General features: G+C 40.2%; 1 protein-coding gene across 1 annotated transcript in view; it reads left to right on the top strand.

Annotated features, from left to right (window-relative positions):
- Positions 1 to 24,273, top strand: part of LOC306770765 (disco-interacting protein 2 homolog C-like) — a 62,231-nt gene extending 37,958 nt beyond the window's left edge. The window contains exons 16-38 of the mRNA XM_079259693.1: positions 9 to 102; positions 229 to 348; positions 3,615 to 3,729; positions 4,124 to 4,263; positions 7,135 to 7,271; positions 8,568 to 8,776; positions 10,226 to 10,340; positions 10,727 to 10,928; positions 11,031 to 11,146; positions 12,743 to 12,823; positions 13,312 to 13,435; positions 13,533 to 13,654; positions 14,710 to 14,821; positions 15,643 to 15,752; positions 16,009 to 16,139; positions 16,893 to 17,061; positions 18,313 to 18,483; positions 18,607 to 18,668; positions 18,758 to 18,815; positions 22,769 to 22,843; positions 23,080 to 23,254; positions 23,339 to 23,462; positions 23,590 to 24,273. Coding sequence (XP_079115819.1) covers positions 9 to 102; positions 229 to 348; positions 3,615 to 3,729; positions 4,124 to 4,263; positions 7,135 to 7,271; positions 8,568 to 8,776; positions 10,226 to 10,340; positions 10,727 to 10,928; positions 11,031 to 11,146; positions 12,743 to 12,823; positions 13,312 to 13,435; positions 13,533 to 13,654; positions 14,710 to 14,821; positions 15,643 to 15,752; positions 16,009 to 16,139; positions 16,893 to 17,061; positions 18,313 to 18,483; positions 18,607 to 18,668; positions 18,758 to 18,815; positions 22,769 to 22,843; positions 23,080 to 23,254; positions 23,339 to 23,462; positions 23,590 to 23,842 — 3,015 coding nt within the window. The 3' untranslated portion in view covers positions 23,843 to 24,273. The remainder of the gene's footprint in view (positions 1 to 8; positions 103 to 228; positions 349 to 3,614; positions 3,730 to 4,123; positions 4,264 to 7,134; positions 7,272 to 8,567; positions 8,777 to 10,225; positions 10,341 to 10,726; positions 10,929 to 11,030; positions 11,147 to 12,742; positions 12,824 to 13,311; positions 13,436 to 13,532; positions 13,655 to 14,709; positions 14,822 to 15,642; positions 15,753 to 16,008; positions 16,140 to 16,892; positions 17,062 to 18,312; positions 18,484 to 18,606; positions 18,669 to 18,757; positions 18,816 to 22,768; positions 22,844 to 23,079; positions 23,255 to 23,338; positions 23,463 to 23,589) is intronic.
- The last annotated feature ends 289 nt before the right edge of the window (positions 24,274 to 24,562 follow it).

The following is a 24,562-nucleotide window of genomic DNA, read 5'->3' as shown; positions in this document are numbered from 1 at the left end:
TTCTGCAGAGTGTGATGAACATGATGCATGTGATCAGTGTGCCGTATTCGCTGATGAAGGTCAATCCTCTGTCGTGGATCCAGAAAGTCTGCCAGTACAAAGGTCAAACCCCTCCCTGCTCAGCTCCTTTATGTCATGCCATCCTCCCGTCTCTCAAGCAAATAAATGCTCATTCTCTCTCTCTCTCTCTCTCTCTTTCTTTGTTTGTGCGTGGATTCTGCCTTGCAGCTAAGGTAGCGTGTGTGAAGTCCAGAGACATGCACTGGGCTCTGGTGGCTCACAAAGACCAGAAGGACATCAACCTGAGCTCGCTGCGCATGCTGCTGGTGGCTGATGGATCAAACCCTTGTAAGGTCACACTCGGCCTCCACAGCTTAGCTCTTTAGCAAGGTGCTTTTCAGACAGAAAATGTCAAGGAAGTTGATATATTCTCTTGGGATACCTGGAAACTGGGTCACTTTACAAGAATAGACTTAAGATGTGTCCAGCTCTGCACATTTGGCACTGTAAATGTTTTCCAGCCAGAATTAAGTGAAAGAAAGGTTGAAAAAACAGTTACACAGATGGTGTTTGTGTCTTTTAGGTCTTGATGTTGAATGCTGTATGTTTTACTTCCGAGTTCACCACTTTTATTTCCTGCATCGCTAGCTGTGGATGAAACTCCCTTGATGTTAGCATACTAACATACAGGGCTGTGACGATATGCTTTTGTTGCGTTTTGATTCAATAATGATTTTTTTGGCACCAATTTGATTTAAATTGAGATGCTCCCTTTTTTTTTTTTTTTTTTTTTATTATCGCTGACTTTTGTAGACTAAAAACATAAAAAATATTGCAAAACATATTTTGCTCGTAATTTTTCTTGGTTTCAATCAGAAAGAAACAGCACAGTAGCCAGACCATCATTTTGCTGCTGTAATGCCCAAGAAGACAAGTAAAAAGATCAATATTGACCAAAAAAATTTTTTAATGAATTATTTTTGTCAATTTTATAATAAATTGATTTTTTTAACCCAAAAAAAAAATTGATTTTAAAATTGTGTAGCAGATAATCCATTCATTCATTCATTTCCTAACCGCTTAATCCAGTTCAGGGTTGTGGGGAAGCTGGATCCTATCCCAGCAGTCTTTGGGTGAAAGGCAGGGTACACCCTGGACAGCTTGCTAGGCCATCGCAGGGCCACACGGAGACAAACAACCACTCCTGCTCACACTCACTCTGAGGGGCAATTTAGAGTAACCAATTAACCTAACATGCATGTTTTTGGACAGTGGGAGGAAGCCGGAGTACCCGGAGAGAACCCACGCATACACAGGGAGAACGTGCAAACTCCACACAGAAAGGCCACTGTCCAAACCTTGCCCCAGCCAAGGATCAAACCAGCGACCTTCTTTCTGTGAGGCCACAGTGCTAACCACTATGCCACCGTGCAGCCCACAAATAATCCAGATATTCAATTTCTTCAATTTGATTTCCCACTCCTACCGATACACCATTGAGTTAGTGAAACCAGCATCATGATCACATGTTGTTTTTATTTGTAGAAGGTGATGCCTCTCTTTGGTGCTTCATTACAAAACATTAACTTGAAATACAGACAGACTGTTTCCACATCTGTCTAGTTTTGGTCTTATTGCCCTCAGAAGTACATTAGGTTTGTTTTTCTGACAATACAGCTATTCAGTCAAGCATTGCAGCCATGAAATTTTCAACAGTATTTTCTTCATGTCAGACACTCACCCTGCAGCGAAAACTCATTTCTGATGCTTGTATCTGTGATCTCGTTCCTTTGGTCATTATCCACAGCTCATGAACACAGGTGAGAGTAGCAATGTAGATCTACTGGTGAATGGAGAGTGTTACCCTTCAGCTCATCTCCCTCTCCACGGTAAAGCCGCATCACTGCTGAGCCCAGACTAATCCACATATCTCATTCTTCCCACATCTAAGAGCAAGACACCAAGTTACTTGAACTCCTCCACTTGGGGTGGATCTCAATCGCAACCCAGAGAGGACACATCACAGTGTTCCAGCTGAGGACCATGATTGTGGATTAGGAAGTGTTGATTCTCATACCAGCTGCTTCAAACTCTGAAGAGTTGAAGATCCCAACCTAATGAAAAAACAGAACTATATCATCCTGAGTTCACCAAACTGGACTCCCTTACAACTCCGCTGTCCCCAGAAAAATATTATGAACATTATAACATATTTAAATAAGTGTAAACCGATTTGACTGACTGCCAGCAATGCGGGTCAAGCTCTGACAACAGAAAGCACTCCCCCACATCACCTTCCAAGGAACATAATTGAATAACTTCTCCAAACCTACAAGGCACAATCTGGTTGGGAAAAAAAATACTATACTCCCTTCAAGACCCTGCTGAGATTGTAGAAGTGGTTCAACGACTCAACCATGTTTCATCCCTTTCAGTCGCAGTAGCACACTGTAGCCTCCTTCTTCCATCTCTGTTTATACAGTGATGGAATAAGGAAAAATAATTCCCAACCATGTTTTAAGTCTTGCTCCAGCAGTTATTAAACTCAAATGTGTTCTTAAGATTTGTATTTTTTTTTTTATAGTTTTGCAATGAAAGATGTTTAAAGGCAGAGTATGTAAGATTTCAAGGCGATTCTTTCCACCACTAGGTGGCAAACACCAGGTTGTGAGCAAAACCACAAAACTGCTACCTCCACAAACGACCAGTAATGAGCAAAACTCACCCTTCACCCCCCTCCTTGCCAGCTCCAATGAGAGCAGGAATTGCTTGTGAGCTGTAGCTCAGAGCCGCTCTGCAATAAATGGGTTTATACTCACCCTACTGGTGGAAAAAAGTACTTTTTTTTTTTTTTACTGGTCAGAAAACATTCAAGAAGGGTCTTTGTCATTAATTAAACTTGTAATTTAATAATGCATCAAATATGGACAGACTGGAACCTACATGTTTAAAAAACTATCTAATTATGATTGTAGTAATTTTTTTAGCTAATTTATTTTGAAAATATTGAAAATCTTACATACTCTACCTTTAATGTGTTAAAATGTCTCCATCCAACAAGTTTTTTTCCTCACTACACGAATGGAGATCTGTGCTTGTGTGAAAACCTTCCAACAACGAAGTCCCTGCTCTGTTAAAGCCTGACTGTGCTGTGCTTCGGCTACTTCTTTACTCTAAAGAGCAGTTTTAAACAAGAGCAAGCAAAATTATGCAGGGGAACATGTTGCCAGCCGCTGATATTAGCCTATGCTCATCTTAGCAGCATACCTATATCTCATTGTTTCTTCATCAGTTCTTCACAGCACATCCTAATACGCTCTGAAACTTCACCCTACAAGTTGTCAGAACTGGTTCCTCTATTGTTCCTCTTCATACATAGCACAAAACTGATTTGGCTCATGATATATCTTGTAACACATGAAAGACATAACCTCGCTGATGACCAAACTGATGATAACAATCACATCCTAAAGTTATAACAGCTCACCTGGACTCATGAAGAGCAATATATTAAGTTCAGTTTCATGGTGTTTGATTGATGATCAGATCTGAGGAGCTTGTGTAGAAGCAGCTCTATGTCTGCTCTGATGTTTGCGACCGTTTCTGTCTGATAGGGTCCATCTCGTCATGTGACGCCTTCCTCAACGTCTTTCAAACGAAAGGGCTGAGAGCCGAGGTCATCTGTCCCTGCGCCAGCTCCCCGGAGGCCCTCACTGTCGCAATCAGGAGGTACACACTAACTTTTCAGTTTACACAAATACAAACATTTGCATAAATATGCAAACAGCCTCACACACATACACACACAAAAATCTACAGTGAATACACAGTATAACACGAGAAGGTCATGTTTTTACTTAAACTTCCATGATGCACAAATGTTTAACTCACTGTAACTAACCAGTCGTTTACTAGTCAGTAATATTAATCGGTTTACACATTTAGTATTGACCAAATGTGTCAAATACTCCATGAACAACTTATTCAAACACTGGCACACACAGATCTAGTGGATTTTATGTAATGCTGCTGGTCTGAACAATTCTCATGATGATGTGCTGTAGTTCATCAATGTATTTGTGTGTGTGTGTGTGTGTGTGTGCATGTCATGCTTGATGTTTAGGCCGGTGGAGGACAGCAGCCAGCCTCCAGGTCGAGGCGTCCTGTCCATGCAAGGTCTGAGCTACGGAGTGGTCCGGGTGGACACAGAAGAACGATTGTCTGTGCTCACCGTGCAGGATGTGGGCACCGTCACTCCAGGAGGTAAATCTGTGTTTCTGTGTCCAAAAACTTGTTCCTAAACTTATGACCAGCAGTGTATGCATGTAGTGACAGCAGCTATAAGATAAATTCTAATGTCTGCCTGGATTAAATAATAAAGACCATTTACAAGAAGTCAGATTTCCTTGATTTGATAGAAAACAAGAAAACACTTGTATAGGAGCTGCTGAGAGGAATTTGCTTTTAATATTAAAGCAAAAATCAAGAGAAAGTTGAAGTTGTTTGGAGAGAAAGATGAGGAAGTTTGATGTTATTGCTCACAGGTGGGAGTGAACCGTTGAAATCCACAATTAATCTGAACGACTCAGTAAATGAGATATTTCCCAACAAAGAGTGCAGCCTGTTTTTGTTAATAGTCCCTTCAGTCAAGTATAACCTTAGAAAATTAGAACATGAAAACACTACAGGGAGATTTATGATGGTGTTCAGGTCATTTCATAGCTTCTTTATTGTTTTAGTTCCTACTTTATCTGTTGGTACCCTATTTAGTGAGTAAAAGATCCAAAAAGCCTGCATATTATTTGTAAAACGGCAAACAACAAACAAACACATAAAGAGACATGAAGACACTGTAGATGTGCTCTTAGAGACCAGAAAGAAAGGAAAAATAATGACAAACATAAGCACACTTACAAATGAAGGCTAAGGCTGCTTTGTTGACAGTTCATTAAAAAAGTTAGGTAAACTTATTTAATACCCCATGTGGTATTCAAAGTTAGACTAGAGCCGCATTAATATAACATCTTAAATCAAAGTAAAGGTTATTGTATGTGATGAAGCATCAGCCTGCGGCTGCTCTCTGCTCCTCAGAGTTAAACCATCAGCCCTCCGTTGTTTCACGCACCGCATGACTTAATGGCAAAAAGTCCATTAAGTCCATTAAATTGTTAAATTAGTTATAAGAATGAGAAAATGAGTGTCCTCTCTTGTTCATCATTGTCCAATTTCTGGACCTCCCTCTCTGCTCCTGACTGAGCAAGTTAAGTGTGTTCAGCTTCACATTATCAAAACCTTGATTGCTTGAATGAAAAGAGGAAAAAAACAGAAGATAAAATAGTTTTCAATACGACTAAAATCCATCCTAATCAGCTGAGTTTCACTCGCCAGGATATAAGACACATACATAATTCATCCACACACACCAGTCTGATTATTTATTAAATTCTTATTATCATCATGTCATAGATGGATTAATTCAGTTTATGATAAGTAATAAATGCTGTCTAATATTTTGCTATTGATGAATTCTCATCTCTATGAAGTAGCCTATCCTACGCCCCATCCACACAGCTTGTTCAAATGCTGCTGAACCAACAAACATTTTACATTTTAATGATTCACTAGGTTGGAGCAAAAAATACGAAGTGCTGCAGAAGCAGGTTAATGAATACAGTTAGAAAAATAACAGAAATCCTTTAGCAAAGCAGATACAATAAGCAGGATCTGGGCAACACACAGATAAAAATTAATTCAACAACAAAGTGCTTCATTAAACCAAGACTGATTGAACCAAACTAGGAAATTTTACCACAACATAAGTCCAAGAAAAAGACAAAAAAACAAAAAAAACAACACACATGTCAACTATTAAAAGCAAAAACATTACAAAGCTGAATGTATGTGTGAAAATAACAACCTGACTCATCACTCCCCCGATACTGAAGTCTTACAGCATCCTGTATGAGGACGTAAACCATGGTATCGTCACCTCAGTAGTATCAACCAGTAAAGACTACAATGACTCTTCCAGCATGTTCACTTTGTGGTATTTTGTTCAGATTTCTTTGTAAAGAAAGCTGATCATCAGACTAGGTATAAAACACATAATTTTAAACTTCAAATCTGTCTTTGTGCGAATAATCCATCTTAAATATAAAATCTAAAATGCCATCTTGAAGAACACTTTGTTGCACTACATCCCCACTGGGCTTGCATTAAAATGCAATTCTTTGTTCATATGAATGAAAATGAAAAATACTTTATTAAACCCTAAAGGGAAATTCGATATATATATATATATATACATATATATATATATATATATATATATATATATATATATATATATATATATATATATATATATGTATATATATATATATATATATATATATATATATATATATATATATATATATATATATTTATCTCAACATATGTTGAGCTGAATTGAATTACTTGCAGTGAAGTCAGTAGAAGTACCCATTTCCTACCCAGACTCACAATCGTTTTTTGAAAGTCATACCAGTATTACAGTTGTTTTCCGTAGAAAATATGCAGATGGTTGTAAAATGTAGTTAGTTCATCCAGTACTGAAAGTAAAAGTCTATGTTTTCTGCTGCAGTGCAGTGAGCACTCTGACTGAATGTAAATGGCGTTCACATGAGTAAGTGAAGGTTGCTCTCCTTTAATCCAAAAAGACGTGAGTAATCTGCAGAAGGGAGCATGTAAACCCTGCTGATCAAACACACTGGCTGCCACAGCTTCTTACATCCTCTCGCTGTCCACTCACACCACCAAGTGTTCACCATGGGAATTACATCTTAGTTTAGTTAGATTATCTAACTAAACTAAGACCAACTTTATGGATCTTTTAACTTTACGGAGAAAGTTTGGAAGCAAAAGTTTCACCTCATGATGTGTAATGTTTATATAGAAAAGTTAGAAAAGTCAGAAAGTTGGAATAATTTCTTTCTTTTACAAGTCTGTTTTTAACCCAGTTATAGTTGTAACCTGTTTTTGTCAGCTCAAACAAACCTGTTTTATGCTCAAAGGTTGGTAAGAAATGACATAAGAGTGGCTGGGATCCTCTTAGTGTGTGAAGAATAAAGTGAATCCATCTGTTTTCTTCAGGACTGGTGTGTGTGGTAAAGCCAGAGGGTGTCCCTCAGCTCTGCCAGACAGATGAAATTGGTGAACTCTGCGTTTGCTCTATCGCTACCGGCACATCCTACTATGGCCTGACGGGCATGACCAAGAGTACTTTTGAGGTGAGGTGGGCTTAGGCCTATAATGTAAGCAGCTGATGGAAGAGGCCAAAACCAGGTTCCATTTTTGTTTATGATTGTAACTTTTCATTACCACTACAACACAAATGATCACTGTAAAAGCCATCTGACAATAATGACATACATGTATGCATTCAACACCTTCATTTCTGAGTAATCCTTGTAAAGATTCCCTCTGAAAATTCCCAGAAATTATGCAACATCCTTACTCTACTGTTTAGCGGATGTTTAATTAAAGCCAAGGTGCAGTGAGAATGATTGAATGTCAGCCATTCAGATCACATTCATTTGTTTTTGAAGAAGTGATTTAATAAAGTTGATTTTATTTTAAAGTGACATTATTTATTATAAAACAAACATGTTACATCTCTTTCTTTGATAGTTTTCTGCTTTAGTCTTGTAGCTTTGGCTTCCACTGTGTTTCACTGTGAGAAAATTACTGATTCAAAGTTTAGGACTTTTTCTCCCAGCAAAGGTTAATTCAGATCTTCCATCCATTTCCGTCTGAGCTCTCCAATCAATAGATGGTGCGCATCTAAAGTCGCCAATGTGATGCAGACGCATAACTCATTTTGTAGCTGTCATGTAATGCTCCCAGTCCTGGGTGCTGCAGGGCAGCAACGACTCCAGGAATCCACATAGTGGATGTCACTTTGCCATCAAAACAAGTCAGAAGTTTTAAGATCAGAAGTGTATGTCATTTTGCTTTAATGGTGGCTCGGCTGCTTTTTTGTTTGTTTTGTTTTTAAAAGGTCAATAAGGAGAAAAACACTAAAATGTGTCCAACCTCTTCGGGTGCTTGTGTTCCCTGCACGGTCTCACTTTGCCCTCACTTATCTGCCTCTCCTTTTTCTTCAGGCTATAAATAAGGCTACAACTGCTACTGTGAACAGTTAAACACACACACACATACATATATAAATATATGTGTGTGTATATATATATATATATATATATATATATATATATATATATATAGGTATCTGTCACCTTTCGGAGCAAGATTTCCGTTTAAAGGTTGCTGAATTGCGGCATGATTTTTTATGTAATTGTGGTCGGAACAAAGTTTTTATATGACTGAGAAAACAAAGTTAGGTGAGTGCCTGTATATATTCCAGATGGAAATCTGGTTCACTATGACTTCATAAAGCAAAAAGCAGGATGACAATATCGGTCGGATTTCAGAAGTTAAAAGAGTAATGAAATATCTTATTTTAGCTCCAGCTCTGGCTGGTTGCCATAGTAACTGTGCAGCTGATCTTCTCTATGTGTTCGCAGGTTTACCCGGTCAGCTCCACTGGGGGGCTGATCAGCGAGTATGCCTTCGTACGGACCGGTCTGCTGGGCTTCATCGGACCCGGCGGCCTCGTCTTTATCACCGGTAAGATGGACGGACTCATCATGGTGAGCGGACGGAGGCACAACGCGGACGACATCGTTGCCACGGCATTGGCGGTGGAGCCCATGAAGTTTGTCTACAGGGGCAGGTCAGCATGACTCCTACTTATGTTTCAAGAAAGGGAACGGCAGACGTCTTCAACCATATTTATTCTGTGATATTCCTGCCACATGACGACCACACAGCAGAGCAAATACTTTATTATTCCCACTGACAGCCATATAAAACCAACTGGATCCAGCCAGGCCCAGCATTGGCACATTTAATGTCCGGCTGATAAATGAGCACTATCCCACACATTATAAATCTAATAAAGAAAAGCAGTAGCGCATAAACCCAGACACGGCAACGGAGTGAGGTTTAATTGTGTCCACAGCCAACAAAGAGGAAATTCATCTTTTACCTGACAGGCTCTGATGACGTCGTCTGGAGCTATTTAAAGTTTTCACTTGGGGGTAGAGCAGCTGCAGGAACTGTTAACACACAAAATCCCCGTTAAACCCCCGTAAAGAAAGCTGCTTGTTTGTTTTTAGTTAATATCAGCTTCTTTGTGGTTTACAGTGTTTGCAATCCAGTTCTGATCATTTCTATTCTAGCTTCTTGTATTTGTGCTGGAGCTTCAGTTCCATCTGTTTGCAAAGCTTTAATAGCACCTGAGGGGGGTTGTGTGTATCTTCTGTATATTCCTGAAGCAAACTGATAATCTGCTCCACTTTTACACGATCAGGCTTGAAGGAGCCTAAAGTTCATACTTGACTAAATCAGTTTGGAAAGATTAGACTTTCACATCAGAGTGATTGTAGAGATAACGGAGCACACGCACAAGCAGATGATGAGTTGCTGTTTCCCTCGGGGGATTTTAGAAAGGAAATTAACTATTTAATTATACTAGCTGACACATCGGGACACGGTGGTATTTTTATAATTCTTGATCAGCTGTTGGTTGAGCGGATGTCTGTCGGACAGTGATCCAACATCTTCATCACGTTGCCTTGTGTTTGTGCATCAGCTGAAATGTAATGTTTAACGTTTAAACTGTTTCTGCTCACATGAAACCGATACAACATATTTTCTGATCTCACATGGGGAGCCCACATATCATCGGCTAGCAACTCAGCCCACCTTTTTTGTTATCAAAATTGTAAAGTAAGTAGTAGTATTGTGCAACACATTATCTAAACATGCAGCAAAATGAATAAAGTGAGAGCAGGAGCTCACCTGCATCTAACACAGTGAGATATTTCTGTAGTGGAGTTTCTGTCTAGAAGTGACGACATCAGTTTCTCCCACCTGTTTTTAGATCCTTGTAATGTGACTCCAAATGCAGACTCCAACGGGAGGAATTTCATACGTGAAGCTGCTGCATATTTTTTTCTTCATATAAAGATTTATGTTAGTGTTTCTGAACAGTTTTTATTGTCCGTATGCAAAAACAAAAAGTTTATTGTTGCTGAGCATGGAAAATGATGATGCTGCTGAAATGCCGGGGGAGGTAAAGTGAGGTTGGACTGTGGATGTTTCTGCTCTGCCGCTGCAGGATAGCCGTGTTTTCTGTGACGGTCCTGAGAGACGAGAGGATTGTGGTGGTAGCTGAACAGAGGCCGGACTCCACAGAGGAGGACAGCTTCCAATGGATGAGCCGTGTGTTGCAGGTAGCTGTCCTGCAGAAAAGCTGTTTGTTTAGTGTTTGTGTTTAGTGTTTGTGTCAGATAATAATGCAATTTTATTCTAAGTAACCGTCCAGCATTTACTGTAACATCTTTATTATTTGCTCCCCAAATTAAGTAATAATAAACAGAACTGCAGACTTTTCTTAACCTTTAATCCTCATAATCTTGTGGTGTTTTTGTGTTTAGTTTCTGCCATAATCTGCAGTTTTTAATTACTTAACCCAGAAGAAGATAGAAGATTTAGATTAAGACCTTTATTCGGACTTTAATGCCAATAAGAAATACGTTTAGTTTGACATTTAAAAAAGTTAAAAACTTGAATAAAACAAATAAGCTAAACAATATCACCTCTTGTCCTGTTGTCTCAGGCTATAGACAGCATCCATGGGGTGGGAGTCTTCTGTCTGGCTCTAGTTCCGGCCAACACCCTTCCCAAGACTCCTCTGGGGGGCATCCATCTATCAGAGATCAAACAACTGTACCTGGAGGGGGGGCTACACCCCTGCAATGTGTTGATGTGCCCTCACACCTGCGTCACCAACCTGCCCAAACCACGGCAGAAACAGCCAGGTTGGATGGGAATGACTGAACTCACAGCGTGTTTTTTCTGTTTCAAAGCGTCTGTCATGACTGTGTGGACATTTTCTGAACCATGTGGTGTTTGTGTTGCAGAGATCGGACCTGCTTCTGTGATGGTGGGGAATCTGGTGTCAGGGAAGAGGATCGCTCAAGCTAGCGGCAGAGACCTGGGACAGACCGATGACAACGACCAAGTGAGCACACGCTCAGTGTTATCATGATAATAAAAAATATTCCCCTGAAAAAGGAAGACTCAGTTCTGCATCAAAACAAAAAAGTTTTCAATCTGTTTTCCTGTGGCAAAGAGACTAGAAAGAGATTGAACTAGTTGTTCAAAGCTGTTAATCAATACACTTGATTAACTGATTGCCAGTCAGTGTAAGCATCCCTATAAAGAAGAAGTAAGTTACTTTTAATGCTGAATTTGCTGTAAGTAACAGCAAATTCAGCATTAAAAGTTACAGGAGAAACAAAAAACTTGTCATAATGGGCATCAGGACGTCAAAAAACCAAACACACCATGTCAACACAAGCACCTACTGTGCTACACACAGTAGGGAAGGGCAGGTTATTTGAACTTGTTTTGCAGTAACATGATCTGGATGTCCTGCAGTCATTTAGTTGAGCATTAACTCCTCTCTGTAGCAAAGTATTATAGAGTCCAATGTGAGGCCCCTGTCTGACAGGTAAAACTTCGCTGAACTTTAGTCATGCTCCGGATTCTGGACCAAGCAGCAAACCTACAGTAGAATGGCTGAAAATAAAAGAGTGAAGTTGCAGCAATGATCCAGCCAAAATGCAAGACAAATGCTGGTTAACCTCAGTGAAATGAAGCAGCATTGTAAATAAGAGGGGGAATAAACTTCTCTGCACTCACTGATGTCACAAACTGACCTTAGCATACAGAAAACAATTACATTAAGTTATTGTCGGTAAAGAAGGTTTTACAAGATATTGAATCATGGGATGAAGTTAGTGTTTCACCTACTGCTTCTGAATTACGACTTTGTTTTTTGACAAACAGTGGCACAGTGTTGTATCTATTTCATTTACTTGAAATAGATACAACACAGTTAGAACCGAATGATTTTTACTGATTTTTACTGACTGAAATCTAATGTTTAGTGGCTCTAAAGAAAAGAAAAGATAAAAACAATTAGCTCTTAGTAAACTTAGTAAATCTTATTTTTGCTTAAATTAATTACGCTCATTTGAAAAGTTGGTAATTTTACTGAGTTTGTATAATTAATCATCTAGACTTCATTGTAGGCCTTTATTTATTTACAATCATAAAGTAGCAATAAGCATCCTGAGCAGCTGATCACCTTTCCAGCTGCCTGATGAAGCAAAGCTTCAGCTGCTTCATCAATAAACTGATTCTGTGTCTCAGCAGGTTGTGATATTTTCACTTTTTTTTTTTTTTAATTTTCACAGGGTGTGATATTGATCAGACCACTTTAATGAGTAGATGGAGACTCAGTAGTAAAAATAAATCATACTGTGTTGTGCAGCAGCTGTGAGTAAGCACATCTTCCCAGGCGCCATCTGATGGCTAATAAACCGAAGATGTATGCATAGACGCTCTGCAGATTCTCTCTGACGTTGGCTAAAATGAAGAATTTTGCAGTTTGAAGAGATATTTTTTCATGGTGATGTTACAGTAAAACTCAGATAGAAACACCATAAGCACTCCTGTTGTTACTTACTATGAATTTCAGTTTTCAGATTGAGGTACATATGAGATTATTAGCAGGACTTTGATCAAATGTTGCACATAGAAAATAACTGATGCCTCTGTATCGTAGTTTCTGTTCCTGTCAGAGGTTTTGCAGTGGAGAGCTCAGACGACACCGGACCATGTCCTCTACACTCTTCTCAGCTCTCGGGTAACGGCACACACTTCTGATTAGGGGTGGGAAAATCTAATTAAAAAATATCGGATTTTTTTGTTTGACAATTTAAAAATCGATTTTTTTTGTTAAAAAATTTTTTTTTTCAAATAAGTAAAAATGATCCATTCTAAAATTTCTGTCATTTTGATCGTTTTTATGAATCTTTTACCTTGCCTTCTATTATAGCAGCAGAATGATTGTTTGGCCTAACTGAAATCAAGAAAAATGAAGAGCGACATTATTATTATTATTTTTTTAATCTACAAAAATCATTAATATGGAAGAATTGTGAGAATCGCAATTTAAATCAAATCGGCACCCAAAAAATTGCAATAGAATCGAATCGGGACAAAACCCCATCACAGCCCTACTTCTGACCATGGTCATAACTCGTGCCACATAAAAGTAGGCTATACCACATCTAATCATTTATGACAAAACATTTCTTCCGCAACATCTATCGTGTTTCTCCCATCCTCTAGGGGGCAGTGTCCAGCTCCCTCACCTGTCTGCAGCTGCATAAGAGGGCAGAGCGAGTGGCGGCTCTGCTGATGGAGAGAGGAGGCTTGCAGGAAGGAGACCATGTTGCTCTGGTCTACCCTCCAGGTCAGAACTGATGCACATGTTAAAACATTTTGTTTACAAAACATAGAAGTCCTAACTAAGACACCTGTCCCTGTCTGTCTTTGTCTTCATCCTGCAGGTATAGATCTAATTGCAGCGTTCTATGGCTGCCTGTATGCTGGCTGTGTTCCCATCACAGTCCGACCACCTCATCCTCAGAACATCGCCACCACCCTGCCCACCGTCAAGATGATCGTTGAGGTCAGACTCTCATTTTGTACTGGAGGAGCCAGCATTCATATCTTTATATTTTACCTTTAAGCAGCCATAATTTCTTGCAATCTTTTATTAATGCAGTCTTTAATAGTTCTTCAGGCTTTCAGAAGGTCTGTGAGAAGGTTTCTTTGGAAAATGACTCGTTTTTTACTCAAATTTCTTCAGTCTTTGAGCTTGAATGTTTTTAGCCAAGTGTTCAGCCACATGAACCAGTGTTGTGTTGACGCATAGCTGACAAAAAGAAAGATCCAACTTTAAATTGGATCTGTAGACAGTTTTTACCAGCAACCTCTCAGGTAGACATTGATGAAAATGAAGATAAAAGTTTTACAGACATGAAACAGTATTCTCAGAGAGGTGTTACGTGAAAATTCGGCATTTCTCAGCATGCAGCGCAGTGTGTCCTTTAAAACATTTGAAGAAACTGGACAAGTGGAGGAGAACAGACAAAGTGTCGGTGTTTAAAAAGACCATCTTCTGCAGATTTTAAGTATCTCACAATGATGTTAAGTAGATAATGGGAAAACTCCATCAAAGACCTGATAGAGGAGCGGTGCAGTGGAACTCCTCCTGGTTCTTAAGGAAGGGAAATGGGGGAGAACTGGACTGAATGCCAGTAATGGCAGGTCTTATGGTGAATCCTCTCCACAGGTAGCGTCAACCTTACTGATGCGGTTTGGGACCATCTTGGCAGAATGGAACAAAAGGGAGCAACATCCAAAAAAGAGCTTTAAAACTGTCCTTCATTCGCCAATCAGACTTCCAGTTTTCAAGCAGCGAATGCAGACTTTGCTGCCAACTAATTCCAGAGTTTAATGAGTGTAGCTGAATTCAAGCCAAGTGGCTTGTGTGGCACCACATAAAAACAGTAATAATATGCAAGACTGGCCTTTAGACAGGCATTATGTAACTATGTTTAATGATGACCTGATGATGACCTTCCCTCCTAAGTTACAAATAAGTATCCATATTATGCTCTAAACATGACCTCTTTCAATGCAAAGTTCCTCCTCTCTTTCTGTCCTGTTTGCATCTTGCAGGTCAGCCATTCAGCCTGCGTGATGACCACAGCGGTCATCTGCAAGCTGCTGCGCTCCAAGGAGGCCATGGCCACTGTGGACATTAGAAACTGGCCACCTGTCCTGGACACTGGTACTGTGTCCACACATGCATAGAGACATTCATCCTTTCATTCAGCCCTGCCACTGCTACATCTTCAGCGTTACCATAGAAATGGCAGAATTCAATAATTAACACCTTTTTTACAGCTACAAATGCTTATTTACTGCATGAAGATGTACAAGACATGTCATCTTTTTTTTTATCTCTTAAGAGGAATTCAGTACAGAGCCAAGAGGTTTTATGATTTTTCTTCCACTAAATAAACCGCATCTCACACCGGAAAGTCCTCCAAAGAAATAGAGAGGATTTCTTAATTTTGAAAAAAATTTGTTTTTTTATTTGAGTTTTTTTCAGCAAGGCAATAACACACATTTGACACTGGTTTGCTTGTTTCACGACTGTGGATGTCGATGATGTAGTGAAATTAAAGTACAGTGTGTGTTTTCATGGTTATAAAGGAACCTGCTACCAGAGTGAGTCATTGATTTTTAGTAATTTCAGACCAGAATGGAGCCCTGCAGCACAGAGCAATAAACTGCATCAGCCTTTGAATAAACACACAGAAAATATGATCATCAGAGAAACGATTGGTGTGTGTCTTTTCGTGGGTTTTATCGACAATGAGGGAAAAACTAATAACATGACAAGACGTGTGTTTTAATGAGCTGCTGCCAGTAAAGAAAGTGGAGCATGTGAGCTGCTACATCAGAATATTCTGGTTTCCTCTCCGAGGTGCCAGAGTGACTCTGTAGGTTCAGCTGCAGGTCAGGCTTGCTGAAACGGATAAAACCCAACAGACTGCTCTCTTAAATGTAATGAAATAAATATGTGTGTGTGTGTTTGTACTCCAGATGACCTGCCAAAGAAAAAGCCTCCAGCTCTCCATAAGCCCACCAACCCCGACGGGCTGGCCTATCTGGACTTCAGTGTGTCAACGACTGGCATGCTGGCCGGAGTTCAGGTCAGCTCAGCGTTAATCCTGTCCACCCCACCACACTGTCACCAGGGCCTGCTTTCCTCCTCCTTCGTTAATTATTTTTCCTCTCGAGAGGGAAAGGCAGCAACATGAGCAGAGGAAAAAAACACATTAAGCTCAAAAACACACAAATCAACGGAAGTGTTTGTGTAAAACTAAATGTCACTTTTTCTACTTTGTTCCTTGTTCGTCTGTGTGTGTATGTTGTTCTGTCTCTCTGTCATTCCCTTCTGCTGTTCAGATGTCCCATAATGCAGTTGGAGCCTTCTGTCGCTCGGTGAAGCTGCAGTGCGAGCTGTACCCGTCCAGAGAGGTAGCCATCTGTCTGGATCCCTACTGTGGCCTCGGCTTTGTCCTCTGGTGTCTCTGCAGGTTGGTCAAACCCTTATATGTGCCGCCACTTATTTTGACACCAATAATGAAGTTTTCAGTGATTCAATGTGAAACTTTTGCATTAAACCTCCAAGCAGCTGATGTTGGGATGTTCATTTTAAGTGTTGCTGAAGCTGCAGCTCCAAAAACACGAGCAGAAAGATTTAACATCTCTTAACTCAGTATCACTGCATGTTATTTAGGGGGTTTTGATTTTGATTTCTGTGTTCAAGTAGACATCAACAAAGATACTTTAAAGTAACAAAATAAACCATTATTTGAATATGTTTTATTTTTACTGTAGCCTTAAAATCTGAATTTGTATGATACTGACAAGCAGAATAAAAGGGAAAAAAAAGCCAGATCCCTCAGATTATAATTTACCTACATAAAAAAGCTCATAAATAGGAAGAGCTGAGTTGAAGCTCCTCATATGAACCTTACAGGTCTGCAAACCCTAAATCCTCGAGTTTGCACGTCTCCTTACTTCTCTCCATAAATTCTGAAGTTGGCGGCTGCTTGTTATGAGATATGACCCTGTGGCTTTGGCTCTGAAGGTTTTCTGGGACATATATCCCAATCCTCACATGATTGGATAGTTATATGAAGTGCAGTTAGTTTTGTTAATTCATCATTTCCTACATTTCATGATTAGTAGGCAAAATGCTTCAACACTGTTACAGGAAACTTTATGTTTTAATTATGTTCCACTGTCAGAGACACATGCAAAGAAAATGTTTGTGTTGTTTGCAGTGTTTACTCTGGCCACCAGTCCATCCTGATCCCACCAGTGGAGCTGGAGTCCAACCCGGCACTGTGGCTGCTGGCTGTCAGCCAGCTGAGGGTGCGAGACACCTTCTGCTCCTACAGCGTCATGGAGCTCTGCACCAAAGGACTCGGTCTGCAGACAGAAGCACTCAAGGTCGGCATGCCACACACATCGGTTCTACTAATCCTTGTTTCAGTATTTGGCCTTGCACAGATTTGTTGTTGTTATTCTTGTAATGTTTTATGTAAAGCACTTTGAATTGTCTTGTACATGACGTGTCTATGCAAATAAACTTTCCTTTCCCTTTAATCTTGTGGCAACTGCATAGGAGAACTGCAATTACAAAGAAACTTACAAGAGTGTGAAACCAGCCATATGTAAAAATGTAACATATTCCACGCAGTGCTGCTGGGTTTTACACAACCACAAATAGCCTGGTACACTCATATGAACTTTGAAGTTGATGAGACATGAGAGAAAACTGACGATGAATGTGTTATTATATCCCACTTGATGATGTTCCAGTCGTGAGCATGCAAAACTTTCTCAGGTGTTTCTGAATGAAACGTTAGAAACATTTGACATAAAACTAAATGCTGTTATTTAACCACATTATTGAAATCTTTCTGGTAACTCTCCTGTCTTATATGGACTCATGTTGACTGCAGGAGATGACCTCAGGTTTAATTATGTAAGAAAGTGGTGCCATCTAAAGATATTTAACTGAATGAAAGACAGTTTGACTCCATGGCGAATTAAAAACAACATATTTTCTCCTGATCCTGTCCTGAAAAGTCCCCCACTGAGATCCTTGTTGGTGATCTGTGTTGTCATTTTACCCAGAATGCATCAGCACAGGTTGACTGAAGTCTAAATGTAAAATGCCACATAAACCCACAGCCTGAGTCCCAGAGACAGCAGCGCTACAGAGTCTGCTGCTATCTAACTCGCTTCATCATCCTCTTCAGGAGGCGTCTGTCCTCTGGTTCAGTGGTAATAAACTCTGTCTCCATCTGCTCAGCCGGAGGCACCGTCTGAGAGCTGGAGTAACACACACATGCCTCTGATGGTTCACCGATACATGCGGCAGAGTTAATTTTAGTCATTATCTGTCTTTAAGTCTCCATGGAGACTGAACACAGAGTGAGGAGTTGAAATGTTCTTTATTACTGACTTTTTCCTTAAAGAACAGTTTATTTGCAGATCGAGAAGCAGGAGCAGAGCTCTCTTACCTTTAGGAGATTTCAGATACAGCTTTTTGGATTTCTCAGAACTGAACGGGACTTGAGATTTTAAAAAAAAAAGGAATTAAATGTACAAATAAAAGAGAGAACAATACGCTTTAAAGCATTAAAAAGAATAAAGGATTTTAAATATTTTGTTATCTTTACATCTTTCATCCAGGCTCGAGGTCTGGACCTGTCCCGAGTTCGGGCCTGTGTGGTCGTGGCCGAGGAGAGGCCCCGGATGTCACTTACACACTCCTTTTCTAAGCTCTTCAAAGACCTCGGCCTTCACCCGCGATCTGTTAGCACGGCCTTCGGCTGCAGAGTGAACCTGGCCATCTGTCTACAGGTTGAAATATATATATATATATATATATATATATATTCTTAAGACTCATTCTTCTGTGGAAAAAAAAAGCTGGAAAACTCAGAAACTGTTTAAATAAACTGTCTCCATCGTGACTGTCTGCAGGGCACCTCTGGACCAGACCCCACCACGGTGTACGTGGACATGAGAGCACTGCGCCATGACAGGTACGACAGTCTGTGAGTTGGTCTTGTCAGCTTTGGTTTTCTCTCCTCGGTGTAGAAAAGTTTGACGTGTCAACCTTTGTCTCTGCCAGGGTTCGGTTAGTGGAGAGAGGTTCCCCTCACAGCCTGCCCTTAATGGAGTCTGGAAAGGTGAGTGGATTAAACTAGACATCAGTTTAAACACACCTGATTTGCTCTGGACTCTGCTTGGGAACAGCAAGTTGTTAAAGTCTTAAATACCAAATAAATCAGGACATTCTTAAGATGTTAGAGTGAAAAGTGACTGACAGCACCTTTCAGGATGTTTCCTCTGCTTTAATTGCATGTCCTCCCACATTCAGTGAGTCACAACACACAGCAGGTTTGAGTCAACGCTGAGCCTTCAGTGTTCATCCTCCCTCTCTGTCTGTGAGTATGTGGGAGAGGAAACTCCAAAACATAGTTAAGAAAGCTGCTTCTTCCATTATTAACACTGCAGAACTGCAGATCTAAGAAATTTCCCCAGTTTTAGTTTCTCTTAAATTCAGTTTACTGTCGATCTCAGCACACTTCAGCTCCATTAATGTCACCCAGTGAAGCTCATTAAAAGCTAATATTCAGCACTTAGAACAGATACAACATTTTGCTCCTTAGTCATGAAACCAAAAATGAGAAAAGTCTGAAATGGTTCTCCTCTGTGTGTAAAGAAGCAGCTGCAGTGGAGGAGAAGCATGAGGCTATACGAGGCTTTAGACTGCTGCCTGCAGAGACTGCAGTCATTCTCAAAGCAGCTAGTGGTGGTCTGTGAGAAGAGGAGCAGCAGGTTGATCAAACCACAGATTCATCACATTTTAACCTAACAGATAAATAAATAGTCACTCCTTCACTGCTCTGTTTAGAGTGAATACAGATCTGCCAATCAGCCATTTATGTGTATTTCATTTCCTTTTGATCAGACATGGCTGTCATGTAAATTATGAGCAACAGTGATTTATGTTTTAAGTCTATTATTAAGACACCTCGTGGTGACGGAAGTGGCTTTTTGGACACTTTGATGATCGGGAGAAGTACCTATGTCATGTCTGGGCAGGTGGTCAGGTTATTTGGTTAATGATGTCGGCTGGCGTGACCATAGGAGCATATGATTTTGTGACCACGTTATTGTTGGCTTTTTTTTTTAACTTGAGTTAAATTTTCTTGTAGATTACTAACAGTTTGTGTAGGTTTGTGTCCAGTTTCCTTTATTTTGCCTAAAGAAAAATTATTCATATTTGCCTAAATTCTTTCTTTTTTCTTAGAAGGGCGTATAAAAACTGTCCCCGTCCTTCCAGCTCGCCGAGGCTTCACAACAGATAAAGAGGCCATATATGTATTAATGCTGCTCCATAGATTTGCTAACTGGCTGACTAGATTTAGTCAAAGGTGACTTTCCTCCATCTGTGCTTATCTGACAGAGAAGCTGAGATTCGTGCAGATACCCTGGAGTCAGACACAAGTTTGTTTAGTGGTGATGACGGTAATCGTGTGACTGCAGTTATGTGTGCAATTTCTTTCTGCTCATTGAAGCCATAATATAAAAATAAAGCAGTATTTTTTACTATGTACATTCTTGCCAACCATTAGAGGACTGTTTGATTAAAATTGTTTATCTTAAAAAAACCAGAAAGATGGTTTCAGCTGGGAGGAGGTTTGAACTTTGGCCTTTCTGTGTGGAGTTTACATGTTCTCTCCCAGTACTCCAGCTTCCTCCCACTGTCCAAACACATGCCTGTTAGTATTGAGTGTGAGCGTGTGTCGACTCCAACTAAGCAGTTAAGTAAAATAGAAGGATTTGTGTTGTTATCAGACTGAAATTATGCATTTTTTGATCTAAAGAGAATAGAAGAGAAAATAAGGTATAAACTACTAATCAAAGACTGACAGATGAAGAAACAGAAGAAACATCCTAACCTGGGGTGGAGAGCTTGTTCACACTCGATAAAGTCCAGTGAAGCGAGTTTATTTTTAGAACAGGTTTAAAGACAGCAGCTGTCGTGGTGGTTTAGGATGAGCAGCATCTATCTGCCTCTTGATCACGTCCATTTCTGTCATCATTCTTGAGTGGAAGGACAGCTGGTTTTTTCTTTGTTCCTCTGCCAGATTTAACATAACAAACGCAGGGATGCTGGATGTTCGCTCATTGAAGTTTTGCATCTTGGAAACAAAACCCTAAATATTCCCTACATTTGCAGAAATATGTGGAGGACTCAAGTTTCCTAAGATCATTAGAAATAAGCCTCATTACAGAAGTAATGATGCAAGTTTATATCTGCAAAAATAAAACATTAACATATATTTTCCATCAAAAATGCTGACGGGTAACATTAATATAAATCCACACCATGCGATGGAGATTCTCGGTTCAGTTGCACATGCAAAGTCTGATCATGTAAAGTGTATACTTTTTCAGATATTATTTAAAAAACCAAGTGCATCACTACTATAAGTGTAAACATCTTGTCTTGTGTTGTCCACTTCACTCTCTGCTGTGCTTCAGCTCTTCCTCTAAAAGCAGGAGGCAGAGCCTAGTAACCATAAGCAGGAGGCAGAGCCTAGTAACCATGGCAACTGGCTGATCGCTTATACTCTGACATAGTGGTTTCGTATCCTGTTTATTTTTGCATATTGTACTTTAATCTGGTATCCTAATGTTTTCCTTAGTTATCTTTTTTTAATTACTTATTAATTACTTTTTTGATGACATGTAAGGATTTCATCCACCTCTCACCACTCTGTCCTTCCAGTAGCCATACAAACACAGGGAAAAAAACAATTTGGTCTTTTTTATCCTTCAATAAATACTGAGTCTTCCTGTGGTGTCTCAAATCTCCAGTTTTAATCAGGAGCAAATTACACACTTCTTATGTAATGGCCGAGCAGCACTCATTTCAGTCTCATTACAGAGTTTGTGCAATCCCAGTGTACTCCATCACAGAGGTTGGCAGGATGACTCGCACCAGTACGCAGTGGCTAAATGTGTAACAGGCAGTCTGAGGGGGAGAAACAGACATGACCGTTTTTGTTTATTGGTTCAATTTTACTGACAATAATCATGTTCTAAAAGTGTCAGTCGTGTATGAAGCAAGTGTGAATGCTGTTAGACTGCATCATTTACCAAGATGGCTAATACAGCACATTTCTTCTTGTTTGTATTACATTTATTCAGCAAATACTTTGTTTAAAGCACATTAGAAGTGAGAAACCAATTGAAGTGTAGTTTGGAGTTCATTATCTCTTCCAGGAGTATTTTGATTTGTTGACAGCTGTCGTTATTCAGCTTATTCCTCACCTCCAGTTTCATCATTACATTTCGTATCATAGATAAAAGTGATGGTCAGCAATTTCAGACTGAAATTTGTCAGCCATGAAATGTTGTTTATCTCCATTAATTTGGTGCAGCGTTTGTGATGATGGCATCCTGCTGGCTTCTGGGATTTCCTGACTTCTTTAATGCAACTTGATAATAAATGCTGTTGAATTCAACAAATAAATTCCAGACTATCAGATGAATGAACCAAACATGCATACAACTGAATCATTTTATACATCTTACATCTGAGCAAAAACAATTACATTTTCCTAAACAAGTCATTAAACAGATGGCAGAAACTTGCCGCTTATCAAGTTGCGTTGTTTCAAAAGGAGCTCTGATCTGTGAGGAAAGTGAAGCACGTTAAACTGTTGAACTTAACTTTGAGCATTGAAAGTTGGTCACATGTGATCTTCCCCCACACTGACACACAAAGGCAGGACGTCATGCTTGGGGGCCGGTTATCGATCAGTGTGCTGTTGATTTTGACTCATTGTGTGTGGGAGGAGGAGGAGGAAGAAGAAAAATGTTTCCAAGTTAACCAGTAGAACATGAGGTTTTACTGTTTGTTGTGTTAGAGGAAAAATCTAATGGTGATATCAGTCATGAAAGTCCATGTAGGTGAAAATAAAGTATTTGTTCAATGTAAACAGCTGCATCTATTTCAAAGGTGTGATTCAGAATGAACTAGTAACCATAGCAACCTTTTTTCTTTTTTCTTTTTTTTTTTTTTTTAAATCCCCCCCCCCCCCAACCCAACCCCACAAACACACAGATACTTCCTGGAGTTCGTATCATCATCGCCAACCCAGAAACCAAAGGACCGCTGGGAGACTCTCATCTTGGAGAGGTTGACAGAAACAAAGTCTTTACTTTTATTTTTAGTTCTTTCCTTTTGTTTTTCTACCAGTCACTCTACTTTCCTCTTATTTTGTTTAGTTTTTTCATGTTTCATGTGCTTAACATCCTTTCCTTCATTTTATCTTTTTACTGTCTTTACCATATTTTATCGTTTATATTTGTAACATAAATTTTATTTAGGTGTTTTTAAAAATGTGTTCATGGGTATTTTTGCTCCCCCTGCAGATCTGGGTCCACAGCGCTCATAATGGCAGCGGCTACTACAGTGGCTACGGCGAGGAGGTCCTTCAGTCGGACCACTTCAGTTCCCGGCTCAGCTTTGGTGACACCCAGACGGTCTGGGCCAGGACAGGTTACTTGGGCTTCCTGCGCCGCACTGAGCTTACCGATGCCAACGGAGGTGATGATGCCTCTGTCTCTGAAGTTTCCTCTATCTGCTGATGCCAAAGCCAGAACTGATTTTTCTGTTTGTCTTTGTGAGCAGAGAGGCATGACGCCCTGTTTGTGGTGGGGGCACTGGAGGAGGCCATGGAGCTGCGAGGGATGAGGTACCATCCCATCGACATCGAGACCTCCGTCATCCGCGCACACAAGAGCATAATGGAGTGGTGGGTTTATTTTATCATTAAATTAACGTCCTAAACATCTTCCTGTTTGGCGATAAAAGTCCAGTTTCACACAGATTTAACTTCAGAAGTCATATCGATGTCAAAAGTGATGCTCTGTCCTCATCAGTGCCGTCTTCACCTGGACCAACCTGCTGGTGGTGGTGGTGGAGCTGGAGGGCTCCGAGCAGGAAGCCCTGGACCTGGTTCCCATGGTGACCAAGGCAGTGCTGGAGGAGCACTACCTGATCGTGGGTGTTGTCGTGGTGACAGACATCGGTGTCATCCCCATCAACTCCCGTGGCGAGAAACAGCGCATGCACCTCCGCGATGGCTTCTTACAAGACCAGCTGGACCCCATCTATGTGGCCTACAACATGTAGCCTGACTGCGCTTGTGTTTCTCTGTATGTGTGTGTGTGTGTGTGTGTGTGTGTGTGTGTGTGTGTGTGTGTGTGTGTGTGAGCGAGAGCGAGCATGCTTTTGTATGCTGTGCATATTGCGGTTGTTGTTCATTTATTTCTCAAAATCAAGATGTACTGTATTTTTGAACCTGCATATGGTGTGGTCGTCAGTCGTCCGTTTTCTTTAAATTCGTGTTGTGCCGGTTGGTTGATTGGCTCATTGAGTGATTGACTTACTGCTCGGTAAAACACCCTCGCTCGATCTCGTAACCGTTACCAGGAGCTTGTCGCTGCAGGAAGCCTTAGAGGAACACTGTGTTCGGGGCCACAGCTCCGGTTGTCACACCGCGTGTTGTCTTTCAGAGCTTTTAGGAGGTTGAAGTAGAACCAGAGTACTAGAAACCGTACCTGTCAACATGTTTTACTGGTCGAAACAAAATCCCAGATTCGTGGTATTATTTCAATTAGAACAGGGGCATCCAGATTATTGTAAAAATATAAATAATGTACATAAATATAATAATCTATATGGGGTGGATCCTAAAACACAATGAGGTGTAGTAGCCCCTATATGCAGCTCTCTCCACCCGCACTCTACGTGTTTGTATGTGTGTGTGAACGTATGCTTGTTTATCTGTGTTGATGTGTGACGGGGACATTTTAAAAGCAGATTTTATCCTGAGATGATCAAAGATAAACC

Source organism: Telmatherina bonti, assembly GCF_933228915.1.
Source record: "Telmatherina bonti genome assembly, chromosome: 20".
NCBI lineage: Eukaryota > Metazoa > Chordata > Actinopteri > Atheriniformes > Telmatherinidae > Telmatherina > Telmatherina bonti.
The sequence above is the reverse complement of the archived record's forward strand: the minus strand, read 5'-3'. Positions and strand labels throughout refer to the sequence as shown.